The sequence below is a fragment of the Cucumis sativus genome, chromosome 3 (assembly GCF_000004075.3).
Source record: "Cucumis sativus cultivar 9930 chromosome 3, Cucumber_9930_V3, whole genome shotgun sequence".
NCBI lineage: Eukaryota > Viridiplantae > Streptophyta > Magnoliopsida > Cucurbitales > Cucurbitaceae > Cucumis > Cucumis sativus.
The window spans coordinates 20,435,161-20,459,532 of record NC_026657.2 but is presented as its reverse complement, the minus strand read 5'-3'; the positions used below and the strand labels follow the sequence as shown (position 1 = coordinate 20,459,532).

The window sequence follows — 24,372 nt, the reverse complement described above, 5'->3', positions numbered from 1 at the left end:
TTTCAAATATCAAGAAAGTGATGAAATTCACTCTTCTAAATGTCTTCCATCCATCGAGTGACATTTTTCACATTAATACGGCCTACATAGCACAATTTTCATTTTTTCATAAGTTTAATTTAAGTTATTTTTGTTCTAACAACTTTCTCTCTCATGTTTTTGATATATTATTTTTTATAACCTTACAAAATATTTTTTAAGTGGTAGGTTTGTATATCATAGATTTAAAATAGTGCCTTTTAAACCATTTGTTAATTCTTTTTTTTTAAAAAAAAAAACCCTAGCTTTTAAACTATGCACATTATTTAAATGCCCGATACCTCATTTGCTTGAAGACTACCATTGTTTGCTTTGAAAAGTTTGGAGATTCTATCATTCATCATCAAGATTTTGTTTGTCCTCCACAACCTTTACAGTTTCATGGATTTCAACCAAACAATTTCTTCTCCACCGCAAGAATTTTGAACAAATGGTCAATGAAAATCTTCACGGCTACACGAATTTTGATCAAAGATTTTTTTTTCTCCACTGCGAGTATTTCTAATGAACAGATATCAGATAAATTTGTAATGAATAGATATTAGAGAGCTTCATGTCTTCACAGATTTTCAACCAAAAAGCTTCATGAACAATAAATTTGGGTGGAATGTGTATTGGAATCCAAATCTATCCATTTGGATTGATTTGAGGATTGATAAATATATTAATTACTTGGGTTGGTATATGTTTTATTAAGGTGTATTTGAGTGAGTTTTTAAGTGTCATGAAGCTTTATTTGAAGGTTGGATTTTTAGTTGAAGTGAGATTGGTTCTGTGAATTTATATTATTCATTTTAAATGAATTTTGAGATTTTGGCATATGTATAATTATTTATTTATTTTAGTATTTATCCAAACAAAAGTAGTTAGTTTGGTATTTAACTAGTTGCCTCATTTTAATAGGACTTTTACCAATTTCAACCTTGAAAGCCCATGACCAAAACTACGCGTTTAGATGACGTGTTTCTCCCACTCGATCCTAACATGATCGATCATCTGCCATCGCTACCCTCAAATCCCTAATCTTCTTCGATTCTTGTCGTCCTCTAAAATCCACCTTCCTCCATTTTCTCCCTCCTCAATCCTTCCAGCCCTAACCCTAACTCTCCTCTTCTCAATTTCTCTTCAATTTTCTTTCCCATCTTTTTTCCAATTCTTCTGGTCGGAAAATTTTATTATTTTCCGACAATCTCGCGTTCTTTTTTTTCAATAACTGTTTGAGAAATGGTATCCCCCGAAAATCCCAATTGGTTGTTCGATTATGGTTTGATCGAAGACATCCCTGTACCCGATGGGAATTTCCCGGTCGCGAGCTCAAGCTTCTCTTGGCCTATTCAGCCCTTTAACGGCGCCCATGATTCCGGGTAATCTCAGATTTCTCTCAATTATTCTTTTAAGCTTTTTTCCCCTTCTTCTTATCGAATCTATTGGGGAAGACATAATACTTCCCGGATTTTCTTGTTCATACCGAATTGTTGGAGGTGGGTGACCCCTTTCTCTCATTGCTCAGATTAATTTTCGAGAGGATTTCTTTTAAGCAAGATCTCAACCTGGTTTTGAACATTTTTGGATTGAGTTAGTTATTGGTTCAGACGTCCGACTTATGAATGGAAGTTTAGGAGATTTTGGGTGGGAAATGTTTTGTACAGATGCTATACTTCTGATTGTGTTTGGTGAACTATCATGTCGTTGACCTAATTAATTTAGTATCCACGGGGATGATGGGTGTAGTTAACCAGAGTTTTGTTTTTTGGGCTAAAACTATTTGTTATTGTATTTTAGAAACTTTAAGATTGTGAGGATGATGAACAAAGAACGTCATACCATTGTGCATCTTGGTTTCGATGTTTATGTGTATTTGTCAGTTGACCGTTTGGAAAGAACTCTGATGTTATTTTTAATCCTTTTAGTATGCGAAATAATATGTTTTCTAGTTTGCTTTCAATGGACATGTTGATATAAATTTTGTGTGTACTTATTTCTTTTTCCTTTGACATGTTATTGCAGTGTGGAAATTGATGGTTCGTTGGCAGATCTGGATGGCCGTCTAGAATCAGGCTCAAAGAAGCGGTACGAACCTTTATTGTTACCTTTTAATCTTTTTTGTTTGGACAAAATTATCCTCTTACTTCCTTCAACCCAACATGTTGAACTCAAAGAAAGATCAGCATTTTGCCTCTAAATAATATGCCAGATTTGAATGTCTTTCCGTATGAACAGCTAACCCATGGGGCTGTGTTATTATCACAAGTAGAGCAGCATGGTGTGAATAAATTACAAGACTTCAGAATTTCTTTATGGACTTTCAGGAAGCATTTAATTAGCCATCACTTGTAATTTTGAGTTCCTTTAATTTAAAATTGCCTGAAATTTTCATTAGTATTATGTTTTGATGGGCTCAAAATTACTTATAGGTCAGTTACTATGACAATAAGTGGTTGGGGGTAAGATAGGTAGATATTGCTTTGGTTTACGTGACTAACAGAATTTGAGTATCTTTTTGCTGAGATGCAAGGCATTTGCCCCGTGCACAGCACATGGTATAGATGTTTCCTTATTTGCTATGAGTTAACTGTAGAGTGGAGAGCACTTGGTTTTGTGGCTTAGATGGGGAGTTAGCGACAGCCACGATTCTTCATAGTTTGTCCAATTGAGCTTCAACCCATTTATTTTTATTTACATTTTATGAGAATTTTTATAATTATGCTGTGGATCCATTTGTGTTTGCTTTCATGTATGTTCTCTGTGTGAAATTTGGTTATACATGTTAAAGATATTGAGGTGGTTAAAGTAAACCTAGATAGAGAATAATAACAGATTAGAAATTAGAAAGGAAAATTTCATATGCCATTGAATTAAGTACCCTTGTTTTCTGTTACAGGGTTAGATCTGATTCATGTAGTGCATCAAGCTCCAAAGCATGTAGGGAGAAATTGCGGAGGATAGGCTCAATGACAAGTACTTCCTCTGACCCAAACCAATGTGCAACCAACACATTTTCCCTTCATTTATGTTCATAAGGATTATATGTTGCCCCAGCAAAGCATAATTTTTATGATGAATCTCAAAACAGGTTTCTGGAACTGGGCTCCATTTTGGATCCTGGAAGACCACCCAAAACTGACAAGGCTGCAATTTTAGTTGATGCAGTTCGAATGGTGAATCAGCTACGTAGTGAAACGCAGAAACTAAAGGAATCGAATTCAAGTCTCCAGGAGAAGATCAAAGAGTTGAAGGCAAGTCTCCATGGATTTCTTTGCCAATTTTGTTTGCATTTTATGCATTTGCATGGAGAAATATAAAACGCCAAATCATAATTTCATTTCTTTCAATCTTGTGTAGGCTGAGAAGAACGAGCTTCGCGACGAGAAGCAGAGGCTCAAGGCAGATAAGGAGAGGCTAGAGCAGCAAGTAAAGTCCATTCCTGCTCAACAACCTGGCTTCTTACCTCCACCAATACCCACATTTCCTGCTCAGGGTCAAGCTGGCAATAAGTTAGTTCCTTTCATTGGTTACCACCCTAGTGTTGCCATGTGGCAATTCATGCCACCTGCTGCGGTGGACACGTCACAGGATCACGTACTCCGGCCACCTGTTGCCTAACCTGGTGGCAACCAAGGTTGCCAAAAGAAAACCATTGGCAGCACGCGATTGCTTGGGATTTTTCCCTGGACCTTCATTTTTACCCTGCCATTGTCAACTAATATATATTAGTTTTTTTAGTTAGTAGGCTCGCCTGTCAATTGATTTTTTGAGGGCTGCTTATGTTATTTGTCATTGGATACTTGAAAGAACCCTACCTGTTTTTCTTAAGTATTGTAATTGTAAATGTGAATAAGTGAGTGATTTGGTAATTGGTTCTGTCTTTTCAGAAGTCGTGGTCAAGTTAGGAATGCCATTAATTTTTTGGGAAAATTTCTAATTTTAAAATAAAAATTGTCAACCAAATACATCTTTAATTTGGATGATATTTGCAATCCTGGCTTTTTAATCAATCATTAGTTTAACTTCCTATAAGTGCAATGAATTAAATAACATTTTGATATATATTTACGATTATCAGTTTTTAAAGAAATTTGGGAGTTGTATTCATTTTCAAATTATGAATTAAATAACTTAGATAGCGGACTATTGCCAATTTGTTAGAAATCCAAATGGAGTTGTATTCATTTTCAAATTAAGTTGCTAACTGATAGATGATTTATTCATTGTTGTGATCCACAAACGTGAATGTTAGACCAATGATAAGGATCTGTTCAAAATTCGAGAAAAAAAGGAAGTATACTATTGTTTAATAACGATGGTTTTCCTTTTTCAAAAACAGAGAAAAAAAAAGACAAAAGACCAAACAAACCAATCTATCGCATAGAGAGTTAACAAATAAAACAGCTATAAGAGAATGCGAAAACGACTAGTCTACTATGACACAATGAGATTTGTTTTTCTCTCTTGACAAAAAAGAAATATATTAACAGTATTTCCAACCTCTTATTTTCTCATACAAATTTACTATATTTTTTTGTTTTCTAAATTAATATTTTAATTCAAATAAAAAAAACAAACTTAATTTTTTAACAGATGAAAAAGAAGTCTTCAAAAGTCGACTTAAATTTTTTAAAAAATAGTACATAGACAAAAAGGAAAAGTAAAAGCAAATAGTGTTACAAACTTTTAAGTTTCAAAAACAGAAAACTAAAAAATAAATAGTTAACAAACCCAGATGTTTTTGAGCAAAGCCACTTTTTAGCAGCCTAAAAAATACAAGGTTATTTGTATTCTCAATCCACCTAAGTTAAGGTGAAAAAAAAAAAAAACAAATTGGACTACTTTATTTAACTCTTTCTTGTATTGGTTTTTTTTTCTATGGTTATCCTACTTGTGCGCTGAAATTACTATTAAAGGTGGCTTTTTGTTGAGTGAGAAATTATATTCTAACAAGTATGTATATATATTTATTTATTTATTTGTAATTTAGCACAAATGTAATTGAAAAGGCTGAAACTTTAGCAAATTTTCAAAAGTAGAAGGCCAAAGTTCAAGATGTCAATCTTGGTTGGTTGCACCAGAGAGAACTAACATTCAGATTTTTCTACCAGATCATCAAGTAGTCAAACTCTCTACTCATGATAAGGTGGATTTTTGGCTCGACTAAGTAGCATGCATTGGTCAAACACTTTTTTTTTCATAGAAACATTGATCAAACACTTTGAAGGAATAATAAAGAGACATTTGTAAATATATATATCTACATATATGTGTGTCTTCAATTAACTTGAAGTGAATATACATATTCTTAAAAACAAAAATACAGACCATGCGCGCATAAGAGAGATTTGAACCTAAGGAAGAATACTTTGAACGAAGCACTTAGCTAGGGACAAAGCTCTCAGTTAGTGGATATTATTCAGTTAGTGGAACTAACAAAACAATGCTAGAAGTACTTGATAAGAAAGGCAAGGGGAGTTTTGTGCATGAGTCCTAAAGTAGGAAGTTCCTGTAGTCATTTGAAAGGAAAAGTCACTTATGCGTGTGATCATTTGATGAACAAAACCTCTGATCTGAGTGACTAAAACATATGCAAGGAACAGTGGGGAAGACTATCTTGGGTTAAACCAGCTCCGACCGACTGACCGATGTTCATCCCTACTGTGTATTTTGTTGGTCATTTGTGTAAAACCAACTCTCTTCCGTATTGGGTATTTTGTTGGTCGTTTGTATTGGAACCATAGGGAGCTCGAATCCTCCTTGAACCTCATGTACACCTTTACTATTTCAATAATTAATCAATATCAATATATCATTAGAATCGTTATCATCATCAACACCTTGCAAATGTCCAAAGAGAATCTAAATTTATGACAAAAGTAATAGTTCAAAGGTTAAAGGTGTCTTCCACTCTAGAGGTTGGAAGTTTGATCCCTCATCCCACGATTGTTGTACTAAAGAGAAAAAAAATCAACAACAACATAATCATGTATTCTATTTTTAGTGGATTTCTAGTGTATTTTATTCTCTTTTGTTTACCCTTAATCCAAGCCAACTTCACCTCACCTTGATTGATGGCGATGTGCTGCTTTGGGTTGTTCTTTCAAGTGGATTGTTGTTGTGGTTGGTTTTTCTACACCACATTATTTCCCTTTTAATGGCTTTGACAATAGGAGTTTGACTTAACTTTGTGGTTTCACGAGTATGCATTTATTTTCTCAGAGTTATGATTCCATGGTCTCTCTCCTTGAGCGCTTTCATCAGGCGATTAATTTTTCTCAACATCTTCGTCATGACGGTCTTGAGCGTTACATCAGCCATCGTGATAGACATCACATCAGAAGTGTTTCACTCTTTGACCTGTTAGAGGCAGAATCAAAGTTATCATACAAAGGATATTCCTTGAAGACAAACCCAACAATTTAGGAGATTCCATCAACTGCTTGAGGATGCTATGCACGATGATCTCCTTTGAACAACTACAGGTGACAAGTCTTGTATAAGTGTCGCTTGCAACAGAAGATTTTGATGCAACTTTTTTTTTTTTTTTTTTTATCATTGGTTGGTTTGTTGATTTGAATTTCAAGAGAGAGATGAGAGGTAGAAATGTTCCACTAGACATGTCAATTTGTAAGCACGAGATTTCTGAAGAAATGTGTTTCGTGGAGTTAAACTTGTGTATACAGTGTTTGTATTGATTTGATGTGATGTGGTTCGATCTCTAGTTCTCGATCCTCTGATTTTCTCTCGACTGAGTGCTTACACTTGATGTATGGAAGCAAAACTAGTACTTGATCCTCTAATTATCTCTTGACTGAATACTTATACTTGATATATGAAAGCGGAGCGTTTGATGTTCTTGAAGTTGGAGTCTTGGAAGAAGATTTATGATCCAAAGAACTTGAGTTTCAAGGAACGATGTCGCCTTTAAGAGCTATTGAGTCTTTTTGTTGTTGGGAGAATTCTCTCTAGGCTCTCTGGAATTAAAATTTATGAACCCCATAAATTAAGAGAACTCTACTATATTGGTTCAATGGTGGACTTTATGGGCTTGAGCTTAGTTGGTTCACGGACCAGACTCCTAAGCTCAGTCATATGGATTTGGGCATTATTTAACATTTGGACTACATTAAACTTATCTTTGGCTCAATTGAACATTAGTCCAAATAAACAATATTTAATTGTACAAAAAATAATTAACTTGATCAAACAATTATGATGAAACACGTGGCTTCATGAAGATTTGCTAATTTACGTCCTCAATTTCAATTTGAAACACATGTCAAATTTTAATTAGTTCTAAATCCAATTATAATAATTTGGTAAATGACGTGATTGACAACAACCGCATTTGAAAATGACTTTATACTAAAATTATACCTAACAAGAAATTTACCGAACTTTTAAATATATATCTTCAAATAAAAAGGGCAAAATGCACATTGATTCCTCGAGGTTTGAGGTTTACGTCTACTTAGCCCTCGAAATTTTAAAATAAATACTTTAGTCCCTCACATTTGCAAAATACTTCTAAACGATATTTGATTTGTAAAATACTTCTAAACGATATTTGATTTAGATTTAAGTTGAAGGGAATGAAATACTTATATCAAACAGACATGTCATGATGTGAAAGCTAATTGTAGGATGACGTTAATTTCTTTGATTAATTGGCAAAAATAAACTATAAATTAATTTTAAAAACTTAAAAGCCGGCAATCATCATCATAGTGAAGAATCCCTCTTTTATGTTCTTCAACTCGAACCAAACCTTACAATATATTAGTCATGCCATCCAAGCAAACTCCATTTCCACTCTTAACACAACAACCCTTCCATTTGTCGTCAGACAAAACATTCAATTAGCTTACTACACTCAGCCAAGCCCAAAATCTAAAACAAACAAATTCACTTTATTCTATGCGATTTTGGCTTCCATGGGATTGGCGACTAATTATAGATTTCTGATTTTCGAAAGCTATGTGGCTGGAATCAAAATCGGATGTGCTCTGATGATAACTTCGGTGTACATGATAGTCCAATACATTCAATGAGTTTTTTTTTTTTTTTTTTTTTGGAAGAAATCTGAAGATTGAAAGGTCTAATTCAATGCAATTTGTGATGGTTCGTGAAAGTGGGTAAGATCAAGGGAAAACAAGAATGGAATTTGGAGTCGAGAGAAAATGGGAGTATGAGGAAGCCATGGCAGAACATGGTTTAGGAGATATTTTAACATTTTAACTTTTTTTAAAATTAATTTATAATCTATTTTTGCCAACTAATCAAAGAAATTAACATGTCATTGTACAATTACCTTCCAATCTAGATTAATAAGCATTCCATTCATTTAAAATTAAATCCGAAGTATTTTACAAAGGTAAAAAACTAAGTGCTTGTTTTAAATTCCGTAAACCAAATAGATATGATCCTTAAACCTCATGTACCAAAAATGTATTTTGTTAAAATAAAAACTATCATAGTCACATCATTGGTTAAATTTCATTAATCATATTTAATAAGTAAATGTAAATAAAAAAACCTATAATGAAATAAATAACAATTACATAGACACAATCGAACTTAAATTTTAGAAGAACTAGACTAACTTTATCTGTATATATGCTTATATTCTTAGCAAGGGATTATTTTGGCAGTCCCAACTCCTAACCTCAAAAGATTAGTACAGATTCTCAGCCTTTTTCTTTGGCCAAATAATTCCAACTTTGGTCTCTTTTTCCAAATTTCAACATCCAAGGTATACATGTTTAGATAAACTACAAGTTGCAGGAATAATGTCAAATATCACCTAGAATTACAAAACGCATCCAACTTATTTGATCACAAGTCATGCACTTGTTCAAATCAAAATTCTAATAGGAACATCTTTTCACTGCTAACCAAAGTTGTGACCATAACGTGAGATTGCTATCACGGCTTGTTTTGTTTCAGATAAAAAGGGATAAGCAAGAACTACCTCACTGGTTCTTTGTAAGCTCTATAAGCTGAAGAAATGGACTAATTACCAGTATGAACCTAAACTACATAGAAGAAGAAAAGGACAAGAAAAACTGAACTGTTCCTCTGTCTCATTCAGCAACCTATAACGTTTTCTACAAATTGTTCATTTCATAAGCAGGTTAGTTGGGTTTCTAGCTTCCATAATGTGATATAGTAATGCTGAAAGAAAATGACTGATTACTAATTACTAATTAGAAGAAAAATAATATTTGATGAAGTTATCTGTACATGCGCTAAATGGCTCAAGTGGTTGTCATAGCATCCCAGCGCCAAATTGTCCCATCTTCACAGCAACTCAAAATTATACTGAAACAATGAAAACAATGTATTCATTTTAAGTTTTACATGTTTTGATGTCAACGGAAATGGAGAGAGGTTCATAATAAACACGCAAATTGCCAACCTTCCATCAAAGGACATGGCTGTCTGTCTGATGGGAGACTTCGACTGGGCATGAGACAACCTAGATGAGAAAATGAACAAGAAAACTTCGAGTCAGAGGAATAATTAAGAAACCACTGTAAAAACATAATAAAATGTTGAACAAACCTTGCGATGAGAACTGGGGGCTTGACTGAAGTTCCCAAACAAAAATTTTTCCTTCCCTGTTTCCTGGTGTGCAAAGAATAGAAACAGTGAGATCTCAATTGATCAATTGGTAGTTAGGATTTACAAGGACTATGTTGCAAAGGCTTGGCATGAATTGGTCGCTAGGCATGAGATGGAGTTACCTATAGCAGCTGCATTATAATGAAAATCACAGGAAAACTTGATAAACCAAATATCACATTCAGGAACAGGGTACTTCTGAAGAATATCCACAGTACCCTAAACAAAAAAAAACATTGGTAAACTTAGATCCACAGAAATTGCCGTGCTGAGCACAAATGGAAGAAATATAATAAATTGATGTTTCAGAAATAAATAAGGTTGATGATCATACCTCTCCAGGTGACTGTTCCTTCATTTTAGGTTCCCACAACACAATTTCATTGTCAACACTCTGAAATGCACAGAGATAGTCCTTATTATACTCCGGATGATAATTTGTTTTTAAAAATTATAAAAAAAACATGATAAAAAATTTATCCACTTTCTTTTTGGTGCCAAGGGAATAATCACACAGGCTTATGGCTTGCAGTTCAGGGAGTCGAGTGTCCAAGTTTTAGAATCCTAAGATTCATTATTCTAGTAGAAAACTAGAAAATCCTAGATGTCTCCCGAAGTAGACATTAGAGGATGTGCATCTCTGTGGAATGGTAGGTTGAGGCCACGGCAAACAATCACAAACATACATAAACGTGTGTGTTTGTGCAGAAATTTCTAAGAGTGCACACCAACGTGGTAGGTTAAATATTTTTCTGATTGGTACTGCAAAATATGCACTCCCTATATTACAAATATGATTTTGACTAAACAAATAAGCAAAACGTATTCAGGATGTGTTGGGAGGTTTCTAGTTTATAGAGTAATCTAAGCCTTATCCAAAATCAATTCTATAATACTTCCAAAAATGAAACAAGATGATCTTGAGAGAAATGTACGCTTGGGTATGGCAGTAGTGCTTTACCCATGGCAAAACCATTCCCATCATACTCTCATGATCAACCAATAACTGTCAAACACATTATCAATGGAAAGAGAAGCTTGTTCACCTTTGAAAGAATAAAATCACCAAGCCACCTACTGCAATCAACATAATTTGAATGAACTGATGCTATGAACACCTGAATTCACAAAGTAAATTTAGATTCAGAAGATAAATGTCAATCTGAAACATAAAGAGGTGTGATACTTACTGGAAATTGGACATACTTGGTGGGAAACTTTGATGGAAGATCTGTCCAGGTAAAAGATTTTTCCACGTATGTCCAGAACTCTGAAGCAAACATTAATAGAGAGAAAAAAATTATTATAAAGAGCTAGTCAACAGAAGCTGGAATTTAGCCTTTGGACATAATAAAAATAAAAAATAAAACAAAAACAAAAATTTTAATTGATGCAATGAAAACTCATAACTTAGCCTTTGGACATTAAAAGCTCGGAATCAAGAGTGTGGAACAACATGGACAATGAACAATTCATGACCACTGAATTTGAATGGAAAAATGCCACAGGGCATGAAAAGAGATATCTCGAGATTGATTACTAAGATAGAATGAGGATTCCATAAAATTATGTTGAGGTTCAATTGGGTTAACTATGAATAATACTCAAATTAGACCAAGTCTCAATACTTTAATCTTCATAGAATATACATTGGCAATAGGTTTAAACAAATACATAACAGGCAATGCCCTACCTTTCATTGACCAAATTTTTACAGTGTTGTCCATTCCACAGCTAGCAATGCGATAAATATCTGATGGATGAAAATCCTAAGCAAATATAACGTCAGTACACTTTATGTCCTAGGTTTCAAAGCAAAAAGTTCACTTAACATACAATTGGAAGATTTCTTCAAAAAGAAAAAAAACACAGAATTGGAAGATCGAGTAGGAATTAAGAAAATTAAAAGAGATAAATGCATATAGTCTAATCCTTACCACACTTAAGACCTCATTACGATGACCACCTGCACCAGCAAATACCAAAATGCAAATACCTGTATGAACATTCCATAATCGAACAGACTCATCCTGGACAATTAAAACCATTAATCAAGGTAATTTGAAAAGATCGTAAGAATATATCTTATCCTAAACAAATCTAAGAACATATTCAGCACCGTACTTTACTTGCAGAGATCACAAGTGATGGCTTCAGTGGCTGAGTCCTGATTTCATTTATTGAATCACCATGACCAACAAAACTCTGCAAAGAAGAGCAGATCAAAGTTGGAATGGAAGCAAGTTAAATACCTGAGAGTAAATCATACAATTAAAATTTATGTACAACTACTACAAATAATCAATGCACGTTCAACTCCATGGCAAGTTCACCTAGCTGACAGATAAGCAAATATCATGTTCGACAACTTCAACTTTTTTTTATGACCATCAACCATTTTCATGTTTATAAGCCTTCCATCCTCTCTTTCCCTTGGCTACCAATTGGATGGTGCTTGCAATTTGATGGATTATTCACTTCCCTAATGTATATAGACTGGCATTGGATACTGCTCATTGAGTGAATTGTTTCTCTATCTCAATTATTGACTTTCTGAATATGCTCAGTTTGTGCTGCTCCGTGAGTGGATTTCTTCTCTACCTCTGGAACCTCTTCGATTTTTTTTTTTCTGGTCCCCCTGACACACCCCCCTCCCCCCTCCTCTTTTTCTATAATTACTATTGTCATTAAAATGCATATAACAACTGAGAAAAATAAGATATCTCCTATAACTAAATTAACAGGCATTCATTCGTATGCTGATATGCATATGCATTCTTTAAGTGTATGTAAAACTATATTCCAACTTCTCGTTGGAAAATGAAAATACTAAAATCTGATGATTATGATCCAAAGCAATACCTTATATATCTTTTCACTGCCAGCATCAATAACACGGATTATACCATTGATTCCACCAGCAACAACAAAAGGGGAGCCATCCACGTTGTAAGCCCAGCTTACAGTGTAAAAAGATTCATCCTTCTGATCTACAAAGTACATGGAGAACTCAATGTAACTTGAGAATATAAACGGATCAGAGATTAAACTACAACACAGTCACTCACATCTTCATCGACGTAAGATTGCAACACGGCTATAACACCCCCTTCAAGACATTGGTAAACTGTAATCTGCAAGAGTATTAAGCATCACTAAAACTGCACCAAATGTTATAAGGTCAGGCGGGTAGTCACCTGAAATTACTCAGTGCCTAACTGATCAGGACACCCACGGATGTAAAAAAAGAAAAAAAAGAAAACAGCATCGAAGTTTGAAATTCATCAACCAAAACTTTCATGGAGACAATTTCATAGCCATTAGCACCAGAGTTTGGGGGGAGCCGTGAAGGCAATTTTTTACTAAAGAATCATGATAAATGGATTAATAGAAGTAGCAGATTTTGCAGTATCACAATTGGAAATGCAAGACATCAAGAGAGAAACAAGATCTGAAGTACCCGACACCAAGAAGGAAATAGTAATCGAAAGGCAACAAAAACTTCAAAGAGAAAAGATGGGTCACTCTTGAATTTTCCCTTGAATACTGCAAAATCGAAAGAAAACAAATGTAGAAGATATGAATGAAGGGCTGACCCGATTGCCGCCAACAGTGGCAAAAACATTGAAATATCGAGAGTCGATGAAGTTGAAAACTACAGCATAAAGAGGCCTTTTCCCTTCTTGAAGGCGGTTGGTGACCCTATACTCCTTCTTCTTCGATGGCGTTAACAAACCCACCACTGGTTCAGACCCTAAAGCATATTTTGCCATTAGCGGGAAATGCCCGAGATAGGGACGGAGACTTTAGTTAAGCAGGCAGCAAGAAGAGGACTTTTCACTAAGTAAAAACTGCATCGCAAAATATATGCCAATTTTGGAGATATTAATAACTTTTACAATTGAGTTTGAAAAAAAAAAAAAAAACTTAATTTTAAGACAAACTGTTAGTCAATTTTGTCCTCAACGAAATTTTCTTAAAACATCAACAGTGAACATTTGCAACGTCGGCAACTGTGAGGCAATTTCTCATTTTACACATTTTCATTAATTTATCCTTTGTTCTTTTCGTTTCCCATCTTCGGTGACCTCCATTTCAAACTCATTTTCCCCTTCCACCTTTTTCAAGGTCTTTCTCATTTTCCATCTTCAATGACCTCCAGTTCAAACTTCTACATACAAAAACCCACCATTTTACCTACCCTTTCCCCCACACCTCCTCATTCCCTTTCCCCCACCATTTTCATCTGTTTATTATGATGTTTGGAAGTTATGTTAATTGGTTGTGGTGGTATTGTTCAGTTATAGAATAATTTGTTGTGGACACCATATGTTTGTTAAAAATTCTAAAAGAAGCAGTTATTGGTAATTTGTAGAATTTTCATTTCTAGCTTCAGTAGTTTAGGCTTGGTCATCACTGAAGTCTTGGCGGGCTATCCACGTGGTTATGGAGTTGTTTTATTGTTCTTTATTTGTGAGGGATTTTATATATTTTGCTTGTCCATGGATGCTGGTTTTGTGTTAAATGGGATGGCTTACTAGATTTATTGTTTGTTGATTATAACAATTTTTCTATTTTCTGTATGTTGGTTTGCCATGCTTTTGCCTTTGAAGATGAAAAAAATATGTCTGAGATGAAAAGAAAGCTCTCCTGTTCTACTTATACTTAAAACTAGCAATAATTTTTGTTAAACAATCGTATGAAAAGTTAGCCGATCGTGTAAGAAGCTAAGTAAACGATCGTTTGAAGGTAGAAAGTTAAACGATCGTTTGAAGATAGAAAGCTAAACGATCATGTGAAAAACTAAACGATCGTGTAGAAGGTTGTAGGGCTAACGATCGTGATAAAATTCCTTCACAACCAAACATAATTATAATTAATTCCTAGACATCTTATTCCCAAGCATAATTTTCACTTTAATTTGAAATGATTTGTTCAAAATCATTATCATTATGTTTTCAGTTTTGAAGAGGTATTTTGTTAAACGATCAATCGTATGAAAAATTAGTCGACCGTATAAGAAGTAAACAATCGTTTAAAGGTAGAAAGTTAAATGATCACATAAGAGGGTAAACTATCGCGTAATAAGTTGATGCAAGATTTGTGAGATAGTACTAAATTCTTTGATATTTGGTGTTAGGGCAAACAATCGGTGTTCCAACTATAGTCCAACACTACTATGAATTCAATTTTGTGAAATCTTTAGGAGTTGTATATCATATATGTTGCAAAATCTGTACATAAGTCGGGTTGAATCTGTAATGAATATCATTGAAATTTTTGGGCTTATAAGTCAGATCTGGAGAATATATTTTACTATTATACATTAATTATTAATTTACTTATAAGTTCATTTTCAGCTTCCAATTTTGTATGGAATATAAGTTCCAATTTATGTTTTTATAGACCTCAAATTCCAGTTTATGTACAGATTCTGCATTAATTTGGGACTTTAATCATTAAATTTGGTACTGTTTTTTTTTTTATAGTAGATCAGTAACTAAAACTAACTCCTATCCAAGCCAGCTTCCGCCTTAATTTGGGTTGTAATCAATTTGAAAACTGCACCATTTTTTACAGTAGAATTTTGTTTTTCCAATAGCTGATTCATAAACACATGACCCATTTTAGATAGGTCACCACAGATAGTTCTAATACAAACACAAAAGGTATACTTTATAATTTTTATTTGATTCTTCAACCACACTTGGTGAGTATATACCAGGAAAAAAACAAGAGCAAAAAACATGAAGGACCAAAGGAACCCATAAAATATGTTGTTGATGTGTGTGAGATAATACACAAGTCCTTCAAATATGTTACAATTTCCTTACAATTAAATATGTGTGAGATGTGTGTGAGATGTGTGTGAGATAATATATATATACTTAAAAGGCTTCCTAAACATTCGTAAAAGCACTCCAAAGGCTTAAGAGGGACATAAATTTAATTTCAAAATTCATAGTGAAAGTTTTAAAATGTGCGAGATGTATCATCTCGCACACATCTCGCACATTCCAAACCTTTACTTTGCATTCCAAAATCGAATTTATGTCTCTCTTAAGTCCTTTGGAGTGACTTTACGCATATTTAGGAAGTCTTTTAAGTACACTAGATAACTAAAAACGTGCATTGCACGTGAGAACCTTGTTAATATATATGTTTGCTAAAATGAATAAATAGTATTTAGTGCTAAATTAAAAAATAACAATACTAAAGACATATAATAAAGCTTAAATGAGTACTTTATATACAATTTTTTTTTTGTTACATTTTCAACATTTATGTTCAACAGAATTTTTGTCATTTTCTTAGAGATGCCTCTGGAAAGTGGAACATATAATTGTCCGTGTGAGAAAACATCTTGTGGAAGGTAATTTTCAACATGTGGTATTGTTTGTCCTTATGCCTTGTTATGATCATTACAAAACTAAAGCGTACTAGAAACTGTTTCCTCTTAAATTTGAATAGATACCCTTCATCATTTGTAAGACTTAAAGGTATATGTGGTATGAAGACATGTTTGCCAATATGTTGTCCCATTGCTATTTCAGTAAAAATCACATGTTTTCCAAAGTCTCGACACACCATTCTTGTCCCATTACAAAGATCATTTGATGGGTCTAAATTTCTGAGAAGCATTATGCTTAGTACTTTTTTAGACTTAGGGTGGAGTATATTGCACAATTCTGGTAAGATCAACGCTTGTTGAGAGTCGATCTTGCGCAACCTAGTCTATTTTGATTCGTTGTAGTTTGTCTGTTTGCATGTTTGATTTGTGGGTTTGTACAAGTCCATCCAACTAAACCATGCCTACAACTTGACCTAGTTGGTCAACTCCACAGACTTAGTGATAACTCTTAATTCTAGACAACATAGGGTCATGAGAAATAGTGATGTTGCCTATGTTGGTATAGTGCTTTTAAGTTTATTCCATATGATATGACATTGATTCAGGATCATTATATTGCATGCAAAATGCTCTTCATGAATCTCTTCATCATGCGAGTGGATATGATCATTGCATGCAAAATACTCTCAATATCTTCCATCATATATATCTAAGTCATCATTGTACACAAGTTTTTCTATTGTTTGTCCAAGTGTAAGCGAAATAATAAGTTTTCTGGGTGATTTAGGTCGGTCGAACACTTGGAAACTGATATCAAAGCTTAGTTCTAGGGTTTTACTTGTCAATTAGGTGGTATAAAAAAATAAAATATATAGTATAAAAGAATGTAAGAAAGACTATACCTACTAATGTACACCTAGAGAATCTGTAAGATGATTTAATGAGGATGCATGGTTGAAGCGTGGATGAACTAACTTGTATGAAAGAATGGGTGAAGGAAGGTCTAGTGCTATCAAGCAACTAAGCTATATGAAAACCTTGACGCGATATAACTTGCTTGATTAGTTTATGATTAAAACGCACTCCTCTTGGAGTCATTAAACATCACACTTAGTCTTCTTTCGGGATCCAAATGACTAAGCCTAATTAAACGTGGCATATCTAAAAGTAATCACGTATAACACTTATAAATCTCCATGTTTAAGGGAAGTAACCTATCATGCCTAATGTCGGGATACAAATGATGGAAGTTATCTCACCAAGATGCGGTTTGTCTCCAAACACCTCTTTGCATAGGGTAGCTTTATCCCTACTACTTGTCCTTTTGTGTAGTTGACGATATACACTGGTTAAATGATAAACATAGCTCAGCTAAACGTGATAAGAGTTATAAGCAAGGCTTCTTGTCAATAACTAATCACAAACCTGAACTACAAATAACATAAAGACAAGTGAATAGCAAAGACGTGGATGGGTAAAAAATGGTATAAGTATACATTGTATTAAAGAATGTAGGCCTTTGACCATTATACAATATAAACAACATACAATGTAAAAAATACAAAAATATAAAGAATAGAAATGATGTTACAAGTTAGGGGTGATAGAACTAAGACATGCACAGCGGAAAAAAAAAATCGAATTTCTACCCTAATTGCCACAATTAACATGTAACTCTAAACTAATCAAGTTAGGGTTTTAGGAAATATTACATTTGAAGCTTTCAAAAAACTTTGATACCTTCTTGTCAATTCAAACCGAGACCACCACTAGTACTCAACTACTATCCTCTTGGACAAAGAACCGGGTTGTGGGACCCAATTTGGTGTAGAAAGAAATGGAGATAAAATGGGATTGGAAGGTAGAAAATTTTTCTTTTGTTGAGATGTTGAAGGATAATTAAAAAAGGCAAAAGTCTTCAACAATTTGAAAACACCCCTATTTATAACCTAATTACATGCAAAAATGCATGTAATTAATTTGCCAAATCTCAACACCTAATGTTCCACTAACAATTAGTGGAACTTAGTGGGCTAGGTGTCTATATCTCATATAGCCACATATCCCACTAAGAGTTAGTAGGATTATCCAACAAAATGTTGGATTTTCCCACTAACTTAGTCCAAGGGTAAAATGGTCATTAAATATTCCAAGTCAAAAGTCAAACTTTGACTTTTCTTAGTCAAAAGTCAATATTTTGACTTTTTACCATTTTGTCCGCTTTGACTAATTCCAACCTCCCAAGCATGAATCCGCATTCATTTTTCCAAAATTCAAATCACATTTGAATATAAGGCCGGTCAAAGTTTGACTTTTCAAAGTCAAAAGTCAACAATTTGACTTTTTACTATTTTTTACCAATTCCATCAATTCCGAGCTTCTTAGTATGAATCCGCATTCATACTTATAGTATGTAAAACATAAAGCTCTATTTCTAATTAGAAGACCGACGACTATATCACTATATATTGTCGGTTTCTCTTTCTTCTCCCAATTCGAACAATTCGACTTATTTCATCACAATGTTCTAAGTTTAATCCATATGAGCTAGCAGGGGAACCTAATGGACCTATAGATCATGGGCTCCAACGATTCAAGATTAACTAGCTAAACTCTTTTAGACCGAGTTAATCAACATTTGTTAACTAACGGGTCATTCCACTAAAGTCTCGTAGTTGCACTCCCATCACTATAGATATATTTGTGTCCATTTGATAAAACCATAATCAGTAAGTTAATCCTTCACAGGTTGCTCGTAACCTTGGCTGGGTCAAAATACCGTTTTACCTCCAAGATTACATCTTGCTCCTTAAGTCCCACTAATCCATTATTGAACAATTGGTTTAAGGTTCAACCGATAAACTTAATCCCTCTCGGGCCAATGAGAGGGTGGGGCCCCTTGTTCAAGACTTGGATTCAGTGCTTAAGAGAACAACCTATCTACTAACCCTAAAGCGGGTAGGAGTGAATTCCATCTTGTACCCTATGTTCCCAGCTATCCACCCGATCTTACCCCTGAAATGGGAGGCTTGTGGGCCAACGCTGATGAGCTGCCCTCACCTATGCAGATCTAAGGATAATCTCGTGTGAACAGGAGTTCATAGTTAACTCAGGATTAAGACTAAGTTACCTAGGTCATCAATAATTGAGATAGTCAGTTTTAAACAGTAAACGGTGTTATAATGTAAAAAAGACTAATTCATGGTTCAGTCTTATGTAAACATTTTACATAGGATGCCCCCACTTTCATGTCTCTACATGAACGATTAGGATCACCTCGTTTGTACTACAAAGTGGGCCGCATCCATAGTTTCTCTAAATAAGGCGCCCAACCTTTATTTCATATACTATAGACTATTTAGGCTATATACTCGAACTTGATCCACGTTTATATTTACACATAAAGTTCAAGTTTATTCAAAAATAGCCTTGGAACTTGATTTATTGGATTTAAGATTATAATATTTAATTTCTCAATAATAACTTTATTGAACAGAATATGATTTACAAACTACGAGTTTTAGGACAAAAAATTCCAACAAACTCCCACTTGGACTAAAATTCCTAGTGGTATGAGAGATGTGGTGTGAGAGAATATATATGAAACTAGGGCACATGGCCAATAAGTCTCCCACTTGTCCTAGTTTACAAACATCGTAGACCTAAACTGTGTAGGTGACCCTCAAACACTTTAGCCGTGAGGGCTTTTGTAAAAGGATCGGCAATATTTTGCTGAGAAGAAATCTGGGTTACTACAACGTCACCACGATGTACAATTTCCCTGATAAGATGGTACTTGCGTTCAGTATGCTTTCCTCTTTTATGGCTTCTAGGTTCTCTTGAATTTGAAACTGCACCACTGTTGTCACAGTATAAAGTGATTGGTAGATGCATATTTGGAACGACTTCCAAATCTGTCAAGAATTTTCTTAGCCATACTGCTTCTTTTGCTGCTTCACAAGCCGCTACGTATTCAGCTTTCATTGTGGAATCAGCTATACAAGTTTGCTTTATGCTTCTCCAAACTACTGCTCCTCCATTTAGAGTAAATACTGATCCTGATGTAGACTTTCTAGCATCTTTATCAGTTTGGAAATCTGAATCAGTGTATCCAGTAAGGATCTTATCCTTTGTACCATACATGAGCATGTAGTCTTTTGTTCTCCGAAGATATTTTAGAATGTTTTTAACGGCTGTCCAGTGATCACGTCCAGGATTGGATTGATACCTACTGACCATCCCTACTGAGTAGCAAATGTCAGGTCTAGTACATAACATTGCATACATTAAACTTCCAACAGCGGAAGCATATGGAATATTTCTCATATCCTCAACTTCTTGAGGTGTCTTAGGACATTGTTCCTTTGACAAATGAATTCCATATCTGTACGGCAGTAGACCCTTTTTGGAATTCTGCATTTTATATCTAGACAACATTTTGTCTATGTAAGATGCTTGAGACATGGCTAGTGTTTTGTTCTTACGGTTTCGAACAATTTAGATTCCGAGAACGTATTGTGCATCTCCCAGATCTTTCATTTGAAATTGCATAGCTAGCCATTTCTTGATATCAGTAAGATATCCTACGTCATTTCCAATAAGTAGAATATCATCTACATATAAGACTAAAAATGCTATAATGGGATTGACGACCTTTTTGTAAACACAAGGCTCGTCAACATTTTGTTCAAAGCCATAAGATTTGATCGCAGTATCAAATCTTATATTCCAGGATCTAGAAGCTTGTTTTAATCCATAAATGGTTTTTTTAAGCTTACAAACCTTTTGTTCTTGATCTTGTTCTATAAACCTCTCTGGTTGAGACATATAGATACTCTCTTCAAGATTACCATTCAAAAAAGTTGTCTTGACATCCATCTGCCAAATTTCATAATCATAAAAAGTGGCGATGGATAAGAGTATTCTAATTGACTTTAACATGGCAACAGGAGAGAAAGTTTCCTCATAGTCTACTCCCTCTCTCTGGGTATAACCCTTTGCCACAAGTCGAGCCTTGAAAGTCTGTACTTTACCGGCATGGTCTCGTTTCCTCTTGTAGATCCATTTACAACCAATAGGTTTTACGTCATTTGGTTGATCTACTAGAGTCCAGACAGAATTAAAGTACATAGACTCCATTTCGAGGTCCATGGCTTTGATCCATTGGTCACGATCTACATCTTTCATTGCCTGTTTATAGGTTAATGGATCCTCTATGCCATCGTCAGGTATGATGACTTGAGTTTCAATTAAACCCAAATAGCGATCAGGCTGATGAACAACCCTCCCACTACGTCGAGGCTCTCTCAACTGTTGAGGTGGATGTGATTGACCAGATTTCCTAGTCTTATCAACTACCTTAGTGGATGAACTAGGTTTATCTATAACACTTTTGAAAATTTCTTTTAATACTAGTTTACTACGAAGATGATGATCCCCGATGTGGTCTTCCTCTAAGAATGTGGCATTTGTTGACACAAGTATTTTATTTTCTTGAGGATCATAAAACAAACCACCTCTTGATTCTTTTGGATAACCTATGAAAAAGCATAATTTTGAACGATGTTCCAATTTCTTAGGATTTTGTACCAACACGTGTGCTGGACAACCCCAAATTCTAAAATGACGTAAACTTCCTTTACGCCCTTTCCATAGCTCATAAGGTGTTTCTGAAACACTTTTAGAGGGAACATTATTCAAAATATAAGCAGCTGTTTCTAAAGCATATCCCCAAAAAAAATCTGGCATCTGAGAAAAACTCATCATAGAGCGAACCATGTCTAACAAGGTCCGGTTTCTTCTTTCTGATACACCGTTCTGTTGAGGTGTACTAGGTGCAAAGAGTTGTGACTGAATTCCATTTTCTATTAAATAGTCTCGGAATCGTAAGTCCATATACTCTCCACCTCGATCTGATCGAAGTATTTTTATTGTTTTACCTAATTCGTTTTCTACTTCAGCCTTATATTCTTTGAACTTTTCAAGACTATTAGACTTATGATGTATTAGGTAAATATGACCATATCTTGAATAATCATCAATGAGGCTAATGAAATATTCATATCCACCTCGAGCTTTGACATTCATTGGTCCACAAAGGTCCGAATGTACGAGCTCTAAGGGTCCTTTGGCTCTTAGACCTTTTCCAGTAAAAGATCTCTTGGTCATTTTTCCTTCAAGACAAGATTCACAAGGAGGTAAAGTATTATTTTCTAACTGACTTAGAAGCCCACTTTTAACTAATCTCCCAATCCTATTGAGATTTATGTGACCAAGTCTTAAGTGTCATAAATAGGCATTAAAAGAAACTTTTTGTCTTTTATTCTGAGTTTCAGCTGTTCTGAATATTTCAGTATTTAAGACAAAATTTGCTCTGGTTGGTCTTAACTTATATAAGTTGTCTTCAAGTATAGCAGAACAAACTAGAATACCTTTATAGAAAACGAACGCTTCATTAATTTCAAAAGATATTCTATACATTTGTTCCAAAATACAAGAGATAGATATTAAATTTCTTCTCATTTGAGGTACATATAAGACATTCTTAAGTATGACATATCTATCTCTAAAAAACAACTTTAAATCTCCCACTGCTGAAGCTGAGACCATCTCTCATGTTCCAACCTTGAGAGTGATCTCGCCTTCTGAAAGCTTTTTCCAAGAACTATTTTCCTGAAATGAGAAGCAAATATGGTTAGTGGCTCCTGAATATAGTATCTAGGTACAATTTTCATATTCCACTAAACATGTTTCTACAACTAGTAAATCATATTTACCTTGTGTTTCCTTATCTGCCTTTTTTTCTGCAAGGTATTTTGGGCAGTTTCTTAACCAGTGCCCGTTTTGGCCACAATGGTAACACTTACCTTTTTCTGCAATATCAACTATGTATTGTTGTAAAAGGCGACCAAATTGTAAAAGAATTGATTTGTCAGAATCTTTTATTTGAATCTTGTAACAATAGTACTCCCGACATGAGACTTTTGCATAACTATCTTTAAAAACATATATCCAATGAAGATCATAACGTGTATAAACACTCGTTATTATAGCCTCTTTTATTAGAATAATGAGGTCAAAAACACATAAGAAGAGGACCAAAATGCGCAACTTATATTCTAAATTCATAAATACTTAGAAATACATCTTACATAAGCATCATGTCTGTTTTACGCAATTTCTATGTCTTAATGCAAGATGTTTAGAAATGAAGAAACTAGTGAATCGCAGGAGACATCTCGCGCAAAGGCTACGCAATGGGAACTTGTTTGGCGACCAACAATCTCTAGGTGAGGAATTATGTTATTATCCGAGGAAGATTCACTAGAAGACAAGAATGGTAGTTGGAGATGATGTGACATGCCACATATTGTTGGGATTTATGTCCTCAAACTCGTAGATTGTAAATATAATCTATTGACCGATATTAATAAAGTGTTATTATTGTAATAATTGTTATTAATTATATTATTAGTTTTGTCTTAAATATAACCCAAATCCAATAAACTAATATCCTAAGTTGTTTAATGAGTCTTGAACAGTATGTAGAGACATACAAGGATCAATATTCAAGATCAGCTTAAAGAGTTTATAGTATAAGGATAGGGATGGGTACCTTATCCTGGTAACACTATGGATGTTACTCACTTTGTATTTAATACAAACGCAATGATCCAACACGTTCGTGTAGTTGACATGCGAGTGAGGATATCCTATGCAATGAGTTTGCATAAAATCGGACTACAAAATAGTAACCACTAGACGTAACTCTCGTTAACTAGTTAGGTTTCTATTTCACAAGGATGACCTAGGTAACTTAGTCTTAATCCTATGAGTGTATTATGAACTTCTATTTGTGATGGATTGTCCTTTGATTTGTACGGGTGAAAGTGGCCAGATCACTTACTCAATAAGTTTATCATTTTAGGGACAAGACCGAGTGAGGAGCTGGAAACATAATTACACAAGATGGAATTCACTCTTTTCCTACTTTAGGGTAAGTAGATGAGTGTTTCCTTAAATGGTTTCTCCAAGACTTGAACAAAATGTCGTACCCTCTCTATGACACGAGAGGGGTTTTTATTTATTGGTAGGATCGTAAACAGGTTGTTCATTAGAGGAGCACTAGTATTTAAGGATTAGAGGTAACCTAGGGTTAATACGGTAATTTGACCTAACTGGTATTACGAACACTCGTAAAAGACCAACTTACTGTTAATCGTCCATCTCCGTGGCCACATAAATATATCTAGAGTGAGAAGAGTTCAACTGTGAGTTTTTAGTGGAGTCTACACACAGTTAATCTCATATCGTTGTAGCTTCTTATCTGTAGGTTCATTAAGTCCCCTTCCTAGCTCGTAAAGGGTAAT

At 34.5% G+C, this 24,372-nt stretch overlaps 2 protein-coding genes across 2 annotated transcripts; one reads left to right on the top strand and one right to left on the bottom strand.

The window, feature by feature from the left end:
• The first annotated feature begins 999 nt into the window (after window positions 1-999).
• LOC101214678 (transcription factor ILR3) lies at window positions 1,000-3,987 on the top strand. The gene is given in 6 exon segments (XM_004151911.3): window positions 1,000-1,403; window positions 2,047-2,109; window positions 2,921-2,976; window positions 2,979-2,997; window positions 3,113-3,275; window positions 3,382-3,987. Coding segments are annotated over 6 exon segments (702 nt in total). The 5' UTR covers window positions 1,000-1,263; the 3' UTR covers window positions 3,643-3,987.
• A 5,091-nt stretch (window positions 3,988-9,078) lies between these two features.
• LOC101214918 (polycomb group protein FIE1) lies at window positions 9,079-13,530 on the bottom strand. The gene is given in 14 exon segments (XM_004151912.3): window positions 9,079-9,348; window positions 9,446-9,505; window positions 9,592-9,613; window positions 9,616-9,654; window positions 9,774-9,870; window positions 9,986-10,045; window positions 10,698-10,769; window positions 10,842-10,921; window positions 11,345-11,420; window positions 11,589-11,681; window positions 11,776-11,856; window positions 12,514-12,636; window positions 12,720-12,785; window positions 13,248-13,530. Coding segments are annotated over 14 exon segments (1,110 nt in total). The 5' UTR covers window positions 13,425-13,530; the 3' UTR covers window positions 9,079-9,284.
• Between the last annotated feature and the right edge of the window lie 10,842 nt (window positions 13,531-24,372).